General features: G+C 41.5%; 1 protein-coding gene across 3 annotated transcripts in view; it reads right to left on the bottom strand.

The window, feature by feature from the left end:
- The window catches only part of LOC119544302 (myosin-IIIb-like), a 256,724-nt gene that overhangs the window by 143,635 nt on the left and 96,407 nt on the right, over nt 1–16,682 (bottom strand). For all 3 annotated transcript variants that reach the window (XM_037849676.1, XM_037849678.1, XM_037849677.1), the window contains exon 7: nt 16,106–16,182. In XM_037849676.1, coding sequence (XP_037705604.1) covers nt 16,106–16,182 — 77 coding nt within the window. The remainder of the gene's footprint in view (nt 1–16,105; nt 16,183–16,682) is intronic.

Below are 16,682 nucleotides of genomic sequence, written 5' to 3'. Positions count from 1 at the left end.
GAACTTAGGGCTTTTCTGGCACACATACTACACTGCTGCTTATTTTAAGAAGAGGAAAAACACTAACGCTGGGATTACTAGCAATAACTATGCACTAACAGATTTGGTGCCCAATGCTAAAAGCCATTTTACCTGGAGGTGGGCTTAAACATCCCAATCCTCCCTCGTTACCACTTGGCTGCTCAAAAAACTTTTCTTTCTGGAGGAAACTGAGGACAAGAAACAAGCATTCACTAACAGTTTAGTCTAACTGGTCTTTGGAGCAAAGGCTGGTGGTTAGTTTTCCTTGATTGCTAGGGCAGTTCTCTTTAACCTTCCTCAGGCTGAAGAGTTCCAAAGTCCCAGGTTCCCTAAATCCACCCCAGTCACTTCCTCTGCTCCGCAGAGTGAGGGCCTTCTCCCTTCTCCTGCAAGAGTTTACAGGGTGAAACTACACCCAACTTGATGATGCAACTGTTTTGACACATATCATCTCCTTGTCTGTCCCTGGGCACCGTCAGCAGAATTCTGTTAAGGATGGCTGACCCTTTCCTCAGCCACCAACTGGGGAATGGCAGAGAAACAAACCACCGTCAGCAGCTATCCGATTGAGAGGGCCTTGTACCTCTGATAACTGCAGGAAAACCCCAGAGCAGGGCATCTGCGTTTTGGTTCTGCCACTTCCTCACTGAGGAACTTGGCAAATCACTTAATCTCCCTGCACTTCTTTCTCCTAAGCAATCTAAGCAACCTCTTTTTCATGGGCCTCATCCAAAACACTGTTTATGAAAACACTGTATTCAGCTTTTTTCAATAACACTAAAATATTAATAGTAGATATTATTGGGTCATTGAGTTTGGGTAAAATTTACTTTATTTCCTTACTTCTTTAAGCTTTTTTGCATATTCTTAAATGTCTACAAGGAGCATGAATTATTTCTATAGTAACAAAAGGGGGGGGCAAGTTTTCCTTTTTTTTATGTTAAAAAAAAAAAAAGGAAGTATCTGCCTCCACTTTCAAGGGCGTGTTTTCTTCCTCCAGGGTGTTTGGTGACTGTTGGGATTTGTTAACAACAAGTTGACAGGTTAAAGGTGGTGTCTTGGTTATAAAACTAGTTCCCATGAGGTTAACGCAAGAAGAATAAAAAAATGTCCCTTCTATCTGCCTTTCTTTCTATAAGCACAAGGCTTGGGGTGGTACTTTCACTTTCCCAAGCCACCTGATCCCATGAAATGCCTCATGAATATAGTTTCATTTCAGTCTAGATCAAGAGTAGGCCTTACTGATAAAGTTCCCAAGATAGTGAGTTTCACCCTCTGCCTCTCGGGAGGAGGAGTGGGGCTATAAGGGCCTACTCAGATCAAGGTCTCCATTACCTGGAAAGCGCATCCGTTTTGGACTGAATATAAAGGGAATAAAAAGAGTCAACATATGAGCTCCTGGATTCCGAAAACTTAGATTTCTCCAACAAAGTATTTCACACAAAATCATTTTTCAAATCTCTGTCAATAATGAGATTTTAACAATCCTCTCAAAGTAAATAACACTATAGTAGCACATCTATCATAAGAAAAAAATATATGTTGCTCTCATAAAAATATAATTTACCAGACTTAAAAATAATACAGTTGTTATTCAGACTATTTTGTTTTTCCACTAATTTTTAAAATGCCATTAAAAATGTAAATAGTTTTGCCTTATACATTCTGATTTCTCACCTTGTTAAAATCAATCATGCAATTCAAAATTATAACCAAAGGTCAAGATTAAAATTTCACTCAGGTACACAGGCAAAATTTGTTATCTCAAGAGCTGTATTCAGCTAAATAAGAAGCAAGGCAAATAGACCTAAAGCTATTAATCCTTGGCTGACCTTGAGCCCCAAAATGCAGGCAACAGACTGGCAAATAAGATGGGCTGAAAGGTAGGAAAGCAAACAGGATTCTTAATTTTGCTTATACAATTCATGCAGCATAATTGATAAATGTTACTGATCGTAAAGATTTCCAAAATAGAGCTTCTTCCCTGGAATGAGAGATTGCAGTTATAAACACTGCAGCGACAAATATTTTTCATCAGTTTTACATGCAAACATCTTAAAGTTTTACAGGCTCAGAAACTGAAAAAACAAATGGCATCTTCTCTATGATGAAATATAACTTCAAGAAGGATATATTTGATACTTGTTTGAGCAAAGGGATGTGTAGCAGAGGAATTAAAATTGATAAATTAGTTTTTTTATTCTTTCATAAAAGGCAAATTAAGGCCAGCATTGAATCTATATTTTGCTCACTGAGAAATTGGCAGAAGTAATTCAAATTACACTGCTTTTATGAAATCCCCTAAGGTCTCTAATTAAAATGTGACATTCTATAAGTCTTTTCCCAGGATTTTAATATTCAGCTGAAGTCTTTTGAGAAATAAAACAAGATTCAAATTAAAAAACACACAGAGCACGCTTGCACACCACCACCTTCCCACAAGCAAGGCTGTGGAGAGCAGAGGGGGCTGGTACTCAGTCTGAGGCCAGCACAGCCCTCATTTTTTAAATTCCCCCAAACCCTGGGAATGAGCCACTTATCCTTATTTTATGTGGTAAGCCCCCTTCTCAGACTCAGGACCTACATCAATGAACTTCCCTATAAAAGGTAAATCACCATGTCCAAATTTTGTAAGTTTCTGTCTATGTCCTCACCTCTCAAAAAACACTCTTGGAAGAGCACATTTGCATGGAGACCCAGAATAATCCCCACTGCCCTCCCCTGCTCCAGCAGCTTCCCCACACTGGAGAGGGAGCTGGACCTTAGGCTTTGTTAATTCACCCCCCTTTTTCTCACAGAAGAGGAAACTGAGGTCCCAATGGGGGCGGGGGGCGTTGACTTGTCCAAAGTCACCACAGCCAATAGCAAAATCAGTGGTTCCCCACTACCCTCCTCAGTGAGGCATCTCCTGGGCATTCCTATAATGTGGAGAATGCTGGGGCCAGTGCCCAGGAGATTTTGTTTTCCATAAGACATAGCCACAGTGCTGTCCATACCATGTGCATATAAGCATGGACTCCATCTAAGCAGGTGGATTTCCTGCTCCCTCTCATTTCCCATCCTTCACTCTTCTCACTGCCCCCTTTACTTTGCCAGTTAGTGCTCTGTTCCTACCAGAATACAGAGAGGAAAGAGTGAATAGGAGCTCCTACAGTTTGACCAATATGACAGCTTGTTAAGTCAGGTATGTTTACCCCAGGTGAGGAAACAGATTCAGAAAGGTTAAGAAACTTGCCCAAGGGCACACAGCTAGTATGCAATAGGATTGAATCACGAGTCCACAATATAAAACTAATGAGAAAAATAAATAAATTTTTTTTCTCCTCCATCATGCACCTAAAAAATAGGAAGGGATGCAAATCAAACATATTATTTGAATGTTCCTACTTGAGCATACTCATTCATCTGCAAGAAGCCTTTTGTTTCTGTCCTCTCCCAGGTTGATATCACCCTGAAGACCAGGATGATCAAGAACCAAGATCAATTCTCCCTCTTGGATGGATGAGGAAGGAGAAAACAGCAGGCACCCTGACCATCTCCCCTCTCCAGCAATTAAGCATCAGCCAACTCTTGCTCCTCTGTGCTTGGAGCTGAGAGGGCTAGGGCAAGGGCTGGGGCAGGAGGAGGGTGGGAGTGCAGGTAGGAGGACAGCCTGGGAAGTTCCAAATGTTCACCGAGGAGGTAAAAGAATAGAGGGCATGTGAGGCCTCAGCTCTCGGCCTCCTGTGCTTCTGCACGTCTGGGACCTGAAGCCCTCAGATGAGGCTCTATACTTAGACCCCCAGGAGGAGGGTGATGACATGTCACCACTGCTTCCAGGCCCAGCCCCCCACCTCCACTCTGACAGATGACATATGACTCAACTTCTGCGCAGAGCTCCGGCTGAGAGGGGAGCTGCCATGGGAGCTGAGGGCGAGAGCTGGGGCTGCACTCAATCATTCATTTCACTCTTGCCCTGGGCTCATCACTCACTAGTGCCCCGAGCATCTGGGTACTGCTTCAAGGCCTCAGAAGGTGGGGACCACATCTACAGATACAGGCAGGGTCATCTCCAGAACCAGAAGGCAGGGAATCTGTTTCTTAGGGGCTGACACAAGGAGCCTGGAAGGAACTATGGGACAGCAAATGATTGAGTGTCTCTGGGGAAGACACATAGGTTTTTCATTCAATGATCTGAAATTCTAAACCTCTCACTTGAACCTCCCGAGCTCCCCAAACCCCCCAATCCTTGCAGTGATATCGCTGGCAGAGGGAACCATAGGGTCCCCAGCCTTTTAAAAGACAGCCAAGGAAAAGTGGATCCTAAAGGTCATGCCACCATCATCAATCCACCATATTGAGAACTTGGTGATAGCTACTCTTGCTATCTGCAGAACACCAGAGACACAGAATGTGGGAGCTGGTGGAGGCTTTTCTCCCTAAAAACTGTAAATGTTCTCTGTAAAGTAGAAGGGCCCTTCTCCCTAAGCCAATCTCTGTTTTAAAGGTGAGAACCATTTAGGCAGGGGAGGGGGGTGAGGTTTGGGGCAGGGTGATATATGCCACCATTTTTTAAAGCACTTACTGTGCCAGGCACTGTGCAAAGCCCTTTCAATACATTATTTCACACTGTTCTTTGAGGCAGTTTTTTCTCCCTATTTTACTAATCAGAGATATTCAGAAACCTCGTTGAGGTCAGTGGTATGTGGGTGAGAAGATGTGTAGCATTTGCTCCCAGGTCTATTTGACTCCAAAATTCATACTCTTAATTTTTTTTTTTAACAAAAACCAAAGCCAGATTGAAATAGCCAGAAGTGGACCACGTTCACTTTTAAAAATTAACAGCAGAGTTAAGAGTAAAATCCAAATCTCCTAAATTCTACTGTGAAGAACAGTGTTAGTTTATTTTTCCAGACCCCTTCCTCCTCCCCTTGAGCCTTAATGACATTGGTTGCTAGGTCAGGTTAAAATATTACACTTTCCTCAATGTATTAAGAAGGATAATGCTCGTCTACAATAATTTAAAAATAGAAAAGCAAAGCCTAGACTCACATCTTACCTGGTACACTGGCGATACTTTAACTGTTGGCCATACAGTTCTTAGAGTGAGGATTAGAGTAAGCCAAATACCTCGGTTCAAATCCTGGTGCCACTACCTAATAATTTGCCCAAGAATAAAAAAAGTTTCTTAATCTTTCTGTACCTTAATTCCTCTACCTAAAACATAGGGAGAGTAATACAACTGACTTCATGGGGTTGTGGTAAGGATTGTGAGTTAATACATACAAAGCATTTAGTGCCAGGCACACAGTAAGCATGCAATAAATGCTAACTCTTATTAGGGAACGAAACCTATGGATTAGAGCTTAGGGAACCACATGGTAATAACGAAAGTAATAATATTTCAGTTCTGTTGTATTTTATGACTTTCTCAGCCCTTCAACACAAAATATTTCATTTGAGTTCTCTAATCCTGGCAATGCAAAAGGAAATAGCATTATTGCATCATTTAGCTAGAAATGGCATAATTACTGAAGGCAAAAGTGGCTGCAAAAAGCCTGTGATATTTCTGCATTGGTGTAAGCTGGTTGTTATGGCAACCGTCCGTCAGCAACCCTTTGCCAGGCAGAGAGACCCATTTTTAGAGCCGTCACAGCACATCTGTTTCTCTGCTCAGCTGATTAGCTCTTGTTTGCAACAACGAGCAGATGGAAGCAAAAAGGGGGGATAATTTCTAAAAAGAAGCAAATGTTTTATTTTATCCACAAGTCTGTTTTCCAATATAGACACAAACCTTTGGCTGTTTTAAGAAGATGGGGAATAAACTAGATCCTTAATACGTGGGCTGCTTCTCACATTGGTGGGATTTCAAAGTGTAGTCAACCTGTGAATTATAGGTGATAGCTCCTTCATGATCATCTTTTAAAATGATGCACCTCCCACTCCAGTTTCAGAATATTTTTATATTATATCTTTGCATGTCTTTGTTGTTATCAGTTAGCTGGCACACATTTTCCACATTGAACAACCCAGATGAACACACTGTGGCCACAACTGGGCTGAACTAGCTCCAAGACTATCCTCTTCCGGTCTTTATTCTTTCATCTGTAAAATGAAACTTGCATTCCCATGTTCTCTGAAAAGTCAAACAACTCCAATACTTACTAGACGTGAGCTTAGGCACTATACCTTCTATACCTGATTTTTTAAAAAATTGAGGCAAAATACACATTACATAAAATTGACCATTTCAAAGCAAACAATTCAGTAGCATTTAGTTCATTCACATCATTGTGCAACCACCACCTCTATCTAGTTCCAAAACATGATTTTCTCACCCCAGAAGGAAACCCTATAAGTAATCACTCCCATTCCCTACTCCCCTCAGCTCCTGGCAACCACCAATCTACTTTCTGTCTCTATGGATTTATCTACTAAAAGGAATCATACAATACGTGACTTTTTATGTCTGGATTCTTTCACTTAGCATAATGTTTTTTGAGGTTCCTCCATGCTGTGGGATGTATCAGTGCTTCATTCCTCTTCATATCTGAAAAATATTCCATGGTATGAATATACCACACTTTACTTATCCACCTTTTGATGGCTATTTAGGCTTTTTCCAACTTTTGGCTATTGTGAATAGCGCTGCTATGAACGTGCTATGAACGTGCATGTACATGTACTTGTACCTGCTTTCAAGTTTTTTGGGTATTTAACTAGAAGAGGAATTGCAGGGCCATGTGGTAATTTTATGATTAAATTTCTGAAGCAGCACCAAAATGTTTCCCACAGTAATGGAACCATTTTACATTCCCACCAGCAATGTACACAGGTTCCAATTTCCCCACATTCTCTTCAACAGTTGTTATTTCCTGGGAATTTTTTTTTTTAATATTATAATAGCCCTCCTAGAATGTGTGAAGTAGTACCTTGCTGTGGTTTTGATTTGCATTTCCCTAACGACTAATGGTTTTCAGCTTCTTTTCATGTGCTCCTACAACTTTTTGAACCTCATTTTCTTCAGTGATAAAACACAGAAATAATCTACATCTATGATAGAGTTGATGCGAAATGAAATAAAAATAATATTTAAAAAAGCACCTATCACAAATCCCTGTGCATTCGTAGGTCCTCAGTGAGTGCCCTTCCCACTATATGCTTGTTAAGCAGGGGTAATATTCAAAATATCTGACAATCAACGGGCACATGACCAGTAGAAGGTCCTGAAGCCCCTTGCTTGCCAGATGTTACCCCGCTTAGTTGCCAGTTTAGGAGGTCAGGGTTGTCTTCGGGTAAGAGACAGGGCACCTGCAGTGGCCAAGAGCACTCAAGGGCTCTGGACAGCAGCTATTTACCATCCTGAATGGAAGTATTTTAATATTTTAACAACCAGCATGGCCACACCAGGGCATACCAGCTGCACATAGGCATTATTTTAACACAATTATGTCCTTAATAAAAATAATAATGACAACTTTGGTTCATTTATTTGGGTTTCCATCATTTACAAACATTCAGTTTAATTGTCCCTACATGTCATGGTGGAAAAGGTAGATTAAGTATCATCTACCCCTAATGTCCCACCATCACCATAAGTAAACATGAATTATGCTTATTTCCCTTTTTGCTATAAACCAGGATATTAACTGGCATGTGTTTGATGCAAATACTGGATGAGCGCACTGAGATTGACACTGGACATCTGTTATACAGTATTGGAAATCACATAGGACAGTGAGTCAAAAAATACGGGTTCCGGTCACTGTCACCCACCTACTCACCTCAGTGTCCACGGGCACTTAGCATGGCAGAACCTTAGCTCCCTTTCTACCAAATCAGTGTAGTCATATCTAACTGACATCCTCACAGGCAGTTAAGAGCATTTAAAAACACAGTATTTGTAAAAGTTCTATGCCAAGCGGGATACTGTTATCTGTGTTATTTCTTATGAGACACTGGTGGTCAGAAGACAGTCAGGGAGGAAAGAAACAATAAACACAGTTATAGGAAATACTGTGTAAACATACACACACAAACCTACCTAGGGGATAGGCTAAAGTCAAGGCAGGGGTAAACCAAAGAGGCTTAATCATATGAGCAGAAAGTTGAGGGAAGTGACCTTGACCTGGGCCAAACCTCTTAGGAGAAAATCAAAAGATGATTGGCCAGAAAGCACGTTGAACAGAACAGATTTCTGAAGGTGTTGGGGGCCCAAGTGAGAAGGCAATTTGGCCTAACCCCAAGAGTTATTCTTGGTACATCCAGAATGAACTGTATTTTCCTCAAACACCATTGGCTGAAAGAGGGCACTGTGTGTGAGTGTATGTGTGTGTGTGTTTGTGTGTGTGTGCATGTGTAGACAAGCAAAACTGGGCTCTGACTAAGCCAGCACCTGCAGGTTCCAAATGGCTGGCCGATTACTTCAAAATTTGAATTATTTACTACAAAGTAGGGGTGCTAAGTATTTGGGGGGTGGACAGGCTTTGACTCCAGGGAAGGAAGAGAACTCGCTTCTACTTCTTGGGTGACACAAAAGCAGCTCTATGACAAGTAAAGAGAGGCATCTGTTTGTCGCATTGGCGCTTTTACCCATGTCTGTTGGCATGCTGGAGCCCCTACTCAGACATCCACAGGAGGTGTTGTCATAACAACTCCCAATCACAGAACAAGACAGCCATGCAGCTTGCAGTCTCAGCTGGGGAGATTTAAGAATCTGGGTTTTTGATGACTTCACTGAGCTGCTGGATCAACAAGCTCTGGAACCACCTACTTCTGCACTTATATGAGAAACTTAATTTCCTATTGTTTAAGTCATTTTGCTCAGGGTGATCTATTAAATGCATAGTTACTATGCTGAACTTCATAATTTTTTCTTTCTCTCTTAAAATAATCTTCCCGGGGATTACAGTCTGCTTCTGACATATTTAGCTGGTAAAAAAGTTATACTGTGCGGCCTACTCTCAGATGTTTGGCCGAGAGATAATCAGAGAGATAGATAATAGAGATAGACAGGTAGATAGATAGATAGATAGATAGATAGATAGATAGATAGATAGATAGATAGATACAGAATGACATAATAAAGGTCGCAAAAGGCCAAAAGTTGGTAAATCTGGGTATTTGGGTGAAGGAGTACATTGAAGTTCTATGTAGTGTTCTTGTGCAAAGAAAAGTCATGAAAAGTATCTTACTAGTTTCAAAAACTCTGGACTTACATATCCTGAGGATAAAGTGGTCTATGGTATGCAGGAACCATCTGCTGGCACTAGTACTTTAACAGTTCATGGTTTGTCTATTTAATTTGAACAAACTTCAAAATAATTTGAAATTATTTTTGCAACTTTCCCATAAATTGAAGTTATCTTTTTAAAAAAATGAACACCAAAACCTAAAATGTAATAATGCAATAAAACGGTACTAAATTTTTTAAAAATTATACTGATCATGAATTTCAGATTAACCCAGCCAGACAATATTTTCTCAGTAGTAGTGCTTCACGGTATCATCAGACTAAGGGTGGCCCAGAGAATTTTCCTCCTCCTCCACTGCCGATTTGATACCACTTCTACCAGTATTTTTCAACTTTAGTAGTGTACAAATGAAGCAATGACAGGGAGTAAGTAGAGAGTGTTGACATTATGACAGTGAATTTATGTGGCAGCTTTGAGCTACCCAAGTGCAGTCTGCATCTTGACTGCTTGTCAACATTTGATTGCGTATGGTCACATTCCATTAGCTACCTGCTTTGTACTATAGCCTATTTGAATTAAATACTGCAGTTACTCGAGCTTGTGAAATAAACATGGCAATAAAAATGGGAAAATAAAAATTTGGTTCAATTTCTCAAAAATAAAATAGGACCAAGGATCTTCCAGCTTCATTTAAAAATATAAAAGCACAGGCTGTCTGCAAAGGTTTTATGCACCAGTGTTGGTATTGCATGCATTGTTGTCACATTTAATATATATACCATTTATTTATACCAACAGAAGTGAATGCATATCAAGACCAATAGACTATGCAAGCCATCATATGAAGATGATGTTAACTTGAGCCATTACTGATAACGCTTTCAAAGTCTGCTCCTGACCCAAAACAATGCTCACAATGCGCAGTCTAAGTGTTCATTGAATTGAACAGATAACTAACAAATTGAAGGTTGTTTTTGTTGACAAGCCAATGGAGGATTATGAAAAAGCCTTGTAAAAAAAAGCTTAGTTGGAATAATTGATTATCCATTTGGCAAATACAAACATAAGGATGATGTAGGTGTGAGTCCTGGGGTCCCAGAGTATATTGTACACAAACACATATCCCAAGAGTCCTTGAGGCCTGCCAAGGGGCCTCCTGCACTCCTGAAAGCACAGTCAAGGGCTCCACACCATAAATTGCCTACTCCTCAATTTATCCACTGCAGCAGGCAGGATGCAGTTCCAGCCTTTCCCTGTTGAGAAGGAAACCTATTCCAGGCAATCCAGACAGTAGAAACTCCCTGTAGATCACTGAACTGCCCCTTAAAGAAACACTCTACTTACTTTTTTCAACATAGTTGAAGTTGGAAAAGTGTGAAAGTATGCTCTAGCCACAAACTTCTCATAAGAAACATACAAGTTCAAGGGCAGGCTTCTCTTGATTATACTTAGAGATTCTGAGAACACCAGCCTGTTGTTGATTAGAACAGAAACACCATTTTCCATGTTATGGCACCACAAATATGAGTTGAGTGACCTTAATTAGGCCTTCCTTTGAGAACAGATCAATCAAAAACTACAGAGGAATTTGCTAAAATCAGTTGTTGTAAAAGCCCTCCTTGAGTTGCCCTCCAAATTCACCTTATCTCTTTGTCTTTAACCAATGTGTTCATTCATCTTACTCATGTTTTTTGAGCACTTACTCTGTACCCAGCACTGTTCTGAGAGCTGGGTATTCCAAATTCCTGCCAGAGTTTGGAGTCCATTTGGGAGACGTGCAGGCAATTACAATGTGATGGTGCAGGAGTGCTAACAGAGGGTGTAAAGGCTGCAATGAAAGCTTAGGGAGAGGAGCCTCAAAGTCTGCCAAGGATTAGAAGATGTTTCCTAGGGAGCCAGCATTGAGCTGGCATTTGAGGAAGAATTTTCCAGGGCTCAGAGGGCCATTCTGGATGATGTAACAGTACATGCAAGGATAAAAGGAACAAGATATGACTTTGAAGAACTACATGTTGTTCACTAATTTTGGAGCCTTAAGAACAAGTAATTTGGGGGAAAGTCACCAGAAATAAGGCTGTACAGGTAGATGGGTGCTGGGATATGAAAAGCTTTGTTCATCATCCAAAGGAGTTTTGACTTTATCTTGCAGTGTTTTTCAAAATAGGGTTACAGGTCCTTCTGAAATTTTTTTATGTTTTTGTTTCAATGATAATAACAGTAATAACAATATTATTACTAGGAATAGTAGTACAAACATATTCCAGATCATCTGGATCACCATTTGCCATACAATTTCAGTGCTCATATTTATGTTTACTAGTATATTGGCACTATATTGGTTGTCCTGGCTATTAAAACAAATATCATACAATGGGTTGGCTGAAACAACAGGAATTTATTGGCTCATGGTTTCAGGCTTGTTTTCTCCCAGGGTCAGTATCTTTTAACTGGCCAGCAATCTTTGGGAAACCTTGGCTTTTCCGTCACATGACAATTTACATAGCATGTCTTCTCCTTTTTCTTCCAGGTTCCATTGACCAGCTTCTGCCTGTTCCTCATGGCTTCTCTCTGTGTCCAATTTCCTTTGCTCATAAGGACTTCAGTCATATTGGATTAAGGGTCACTCTCATTCAGTTTGGGCACATCTTAACCAACAACATCTTCCAAGGTCCTATTTACAAATGAGTTCACACCCACAGGACCAGAGGAGGGGACCTGAACACGCCATTTGCTGGGAACATAATTCAATCCCTATCAGTCAGTCTACCCTCTGGAGCCCAAAAAGACATGTTCTTCCCACTTGCAAAATACAGTCTTTTCATCACAACATTCCAAAGACCTTAGGCCATTTTAGAACAATACTGAGTACAAAGTCTCATCAAAATCAGTAAAGGTGTGGTCAGTCTTAGGGCAAAAGTCCTTTCTGTCTATGGACTTGTAAAACCTAAAGAACAAGTTATCTGCTTCCAAGATACAATGGTGAGATAGGCATAGGATAGACAATCCCATTCCGAAGAGAGAACCAGGAAGGAAAACAGGGGTCACAGGTCCCAAACAAGTACAAAACCCAGCTGGGCAAACTGCATTAGATCTCAAGGTCTGTGAGTCATCTGTGGTTTGATTCTTTGTTCTCTAGGCTTGATGGAGTGGCAGCCCCACCCCTTTCAAGCACTTGCTAAGTGGCCACGCTTTCCTCAACTCTGGGACTGTAAGTCCCACCTTCTCCGAGCACTGGAATGACAGTCAGGCTCTCTGGGAATGCTGGGACATACGCCGCACCATCTCCAAGCATTTGGAGGGTGGCACTCTTCCTGAATAATGGGGCACAATGCCCGCCCTCTCCAAACTCAGGAGCAGGCCTGCCTTTGCACATACATAAGTAGGCCCACACTCTTGGCCTAAGGAGATCTCTTCAGTCCAGGCCTCAGCTTCTGTGGTCCTGCCCTTGAAGTTATTCTTCCTTCAATTCACCCTTTCTTTGCCCCTTTCAGGCATTGCTTCTGTTCATACAAATTCTGTAGAAACCTTGTTGGCTTTGCATGCTGTTGTAGGGGGCCCAAACCATCAAACAATAGAACTTTTCACAGACCCTTCCTGGATCATTGCGTTTCCATTCCTGACTTCCACAGAAATTGCTAACTGCATCCATGTTCAGCCACATCCTTTTTAGCAAAGGGTTCTTCAATCAAACCCTCTGATGGAGCTCTGTCCTCTGGGGACGCACTTCCCAGAAGCTCAGGGAGGTCCCTAGAGAGTCACTGTAGCCTTAGTCTCAGAGCACTATCTGAATAGGCACAGAACTGTCCAAACCATCAATCTCTGGTTTCTTTGTGCTTTAGAGTTCAGTTCTCAGCCTATCCTTTTCCTCTCACATTTTACTATAAATTGCAAGGAGAAGCCAGGTTGCGCCTTCCACACTTAGCTTGGAAATCTCCTCAGCTAAAGATCCAGGTTCGTTCCTTATAAGTTCCATTTTCAATCTGACAACAGAACACAATTTTGCCAAGTTCTCTGCCTCTTTAAAACAAAGATCATCTTTCTTCCAATTTCCAATAGCACATTCAGCATCTCCTCCTAGGTCATCAGAAGTACCTGTAACTTTCATATGCCTACCAAAAGTCTCTTCAAGGCAATCTAGGCTTTTTGTTATCAAGGGACTCACAATTCTTCCAGCCTCTACCCATTACCCAATTTGAAAGCTCTTTCCATGTTTTTAGGTATTTGTAATAGCAGCGCACCACTTCTGGAACCAAAACTGTGTTAGTTTCCTGGCTGCTAAAACAAATACCATAAAATGGGCTTGCTTAAAAAACAGGAATTTATTGGCTCATGGTTTCAGAGGCTAGAAGGTTTGCTTCCTCCCAGGGTCAGTGTCTTCTGGCTGGCCAGCAATCTTTGGAGTTTCTTGGCTTTTCCATCATATGGCTATGCACATGGCAGTGTTTCTCCCTTCTATTCCAGATTCAACTGACTCCTAGCTTCTGCCTGCTCCCCATGGCTTCCCTCTGTGTCCAACTTCCTTTGCTTGTAAGGACTTCAGCCATACTGGATTAAGACCACAATCATTCAGTTTGGACACACCTTAACTAATAATGAGGCAAGTTAGATAGGGAAGTGGGGGGAAGTGACCCTAAGACCTATAACAAAAAGTTCCATTTGGCGCACACATACTTAGCCCTTGCACACCTAGCACTCACTCAGGTTGGTACCTGAAAAGAACCAATGAAAAAGCAGCCCATCAATCCCTTATTAGCATAACCAGAAGGGGAAGAGCCCCTCCAAGTCCTTAAAATGCAAGAATCTCAACCTCAGAGAAGTTCTTCTCCTGTGGAGAATAGTCATACTCAAACTCTTCGAGTGTGTACTTTCACATTAAACTTTTTGGTTGTATATACTGACTAGTCCCTGAATTCCTTCCTGCAGCTGAGTCAAGAACTGTCATGGCATCAGCCCCTGGTTGAAGTCTCAACTTCTCAGAGGACTCTTGGCTCTCTGGCATCAATAACAACCAGGGGCTCTCTGGCATCCAATCAAGAACTCTCAGGGCTCTCCAACATCATCAAACTTAAAGTTTTTGGCTGTACACACTGGCTAGTCCTTGCACTCTTTCTTGTGACTGAGTCAAGAACCCTCATGGTGCCAACCCTTGGTTGAGGTCTCAGTCTCTCAGAACTCCCAGAGCTCTCTAGCATCAGCTTGGTGGCCACAAAGGGACACGATACACCTTCTACAGGTGAGAGTATTGCTCTCTGTCTTTGACTTCCTTCTATCTTCTCTGGTCACAGAACATAATCTCAGCCCACTCATTTGACCACGGCTCTCCTCCCCCACCCCAAGGGTGGTGAAGGACGAGCTCCTTGCACTGTGCAGATTCAAGGGTTAAATGAGTAATGGTTGATGCCATTCTCTGGGGCTTGACTGGAGGAGATCTCTGAGTCGTGCAGTTCCTGTGACTGAGTCAAGAACCTTTATAGCACCAGCCCTTGGTTGAGGTCTCGATTTCTCCGAGAACTCCCAGGGCTGTCCAGCATCAATGACATCTTCAAAGGTCCTGTTTATAAATGGGTTCACACCCACAGGACCAGGGGTTGGGAACTGAACATGACATTTATGGGGGACATGATTCAATCTCCAGCATGCACCATGCAGTTGTCACAAGCAAGGAGATAAAAACAGAGATGCACCAGCTGAAAGCCAGAGGAGATGCTGAAATAGAGAATAGTGGGAGAACTGGGTAACCACATGGTGCCCAATGGTAATAAGTATGCAAGACTCAAGATAACCCATGCTGTAGTGTTCTGAAACATATTCACCTTGCAAAGGATGACTGAGTTTCATAGAACAGTATAATTCATCTCATTAAATTCAGCCTGCTTACTTGAATGTTACTGGCTTTGTAGATTTTTCATAATACACTTTGTCCTTTGGGTTATATAGTTCTGTAAGTCACAAGTGATAAGGAGTTTATGTCTACTTTCATGTTTAAAAAATATTTAGGAAACATTTAAGATTTAAGTGAACTGGAATATATAGGAATACTCTTCTCCTTTAAATTAGGACTGCCGGTTATCCAAGAATGAAAGAGATAGCCATAGATAACGGGGAGTCATTGAAGAAATTTGAGCAGAGATTGGTATGAACACGTTAATGTGTTAAGATACCACCTTGGCAGCCGAGTGGGGGGACCACCATGTGCACAGACTGGAGATGGAAAGACCTCCAAGAAGGCAACTGCATGAGTCCTCTTACCAAAAGAACCCATTTGCCCAATCCCAAAAGCTGTTGTCAGGCAAAGGACAGGGTACAATGGAATTAAAGGGTAATCTGACAAGCAAAGCTGTACTGATGTTTCAGGGCTTGCCTTCTCTAGCTGGAAGCTTCCCCAAACTCCAAATGCATCATTTCACAGAGGCTTCTGTGATGATGCCAGAACAAAATTAGGACCAAATCCCATGCTTTAAGACAGAGAGCCAACAAAGTACACAAGAGAAGTTGCTATGTACTTGGCAATGAAGAAACAACCAGGAAAACTGCTGCAAGCCATTTGGAGCTAAAGTCTAGCTCTTCACTAAATCATGTGTTCCTAGGGCTGCAATCTGCCCAGGAAAGGTGCCTTTTTCTAATTTGCACAGACTGGATGAGCTAGCCTAGCCATGATCCCTTCCGGGAGAAAACTTCATCTTCCAGATGGGACACCTTTTTCTGATGCACAAAGACACCCTTTGGGCTAGCTGTGAGTTAATACTGCTTTTCTGAGGTAAATCTCATCAGAAAACTATCAAAATTCCATCAAAATAAAGCATTTTCTTTTCTTACTGAAAACCTCATGTGTAAAACATATGACTTACCCATAAAAAGGCATAGTACCAAGGCACTCAATGAGCAAAAAGAATTAGATGCCCTTTGCTCACCTCGGGGGCCATCCAGAATGGGGTACCAACCGACGTGTTTCTCCGTAGGCGTGTACTGGTGAGTTGAGCTGAGACACCTACAAGAAAAGGGTGTTGGAATTGAGCAGAGAGCACAGGATGATCCTAGACCAGGGCTTGACAAACTTTTTCATAAAGGGCCAGGTAGTAAATATTCTAGACTTTGTGAGCCATATGGTCTCCATCACAAATACTCAACTCTGCCATCTTACTGCAAAATCAACCATAAATAATACATAAACAAATAACAAAGACTGTGTTCCAATCCAACTTTATTTATGGAGGCTGAAATGTGAATTTCATGTAATTTTCCCGTGTCACAAAATATTATTCTTCCTTTGATTTTTTTCTGACCATTAAAAATATAGAATTTACCATTAGCTCATGGTCCAAATAAAAACAGGAAGCAGGTCAGATTTGGCCCATGAGCTATAGTTTGCCAACCCCTGTGCTGGAATATTCATCATTCCATCGAAATCACTGAGAATTTTTTTTCCTAATGAACATCACTGTCCATATCGCTGCAAATCTGGAATCAAAAAGTTCTCAATAACTAGGA

The sequence above is a fragment of the Choloepus didactylus genome, chromosome 9, assembly GCF_015220235.1.
Source record: "Choloepus didactylus isolate mChoDid1 chromosome 9, mChoDid1.pri, whole genome shotgun sequence".
NCBI classification, from domain to species: domain Eukaryota; kingdom Metazoa; phylum Chordata; class Mammalia; order Pilosa; family Megalonychidae; genus Choloepus; species Choloepus didactylus.
Note: the sequence above shows the minus strand (reverse complement) of the source record. Positions and strands in the feature narration are given on the sequence as shown.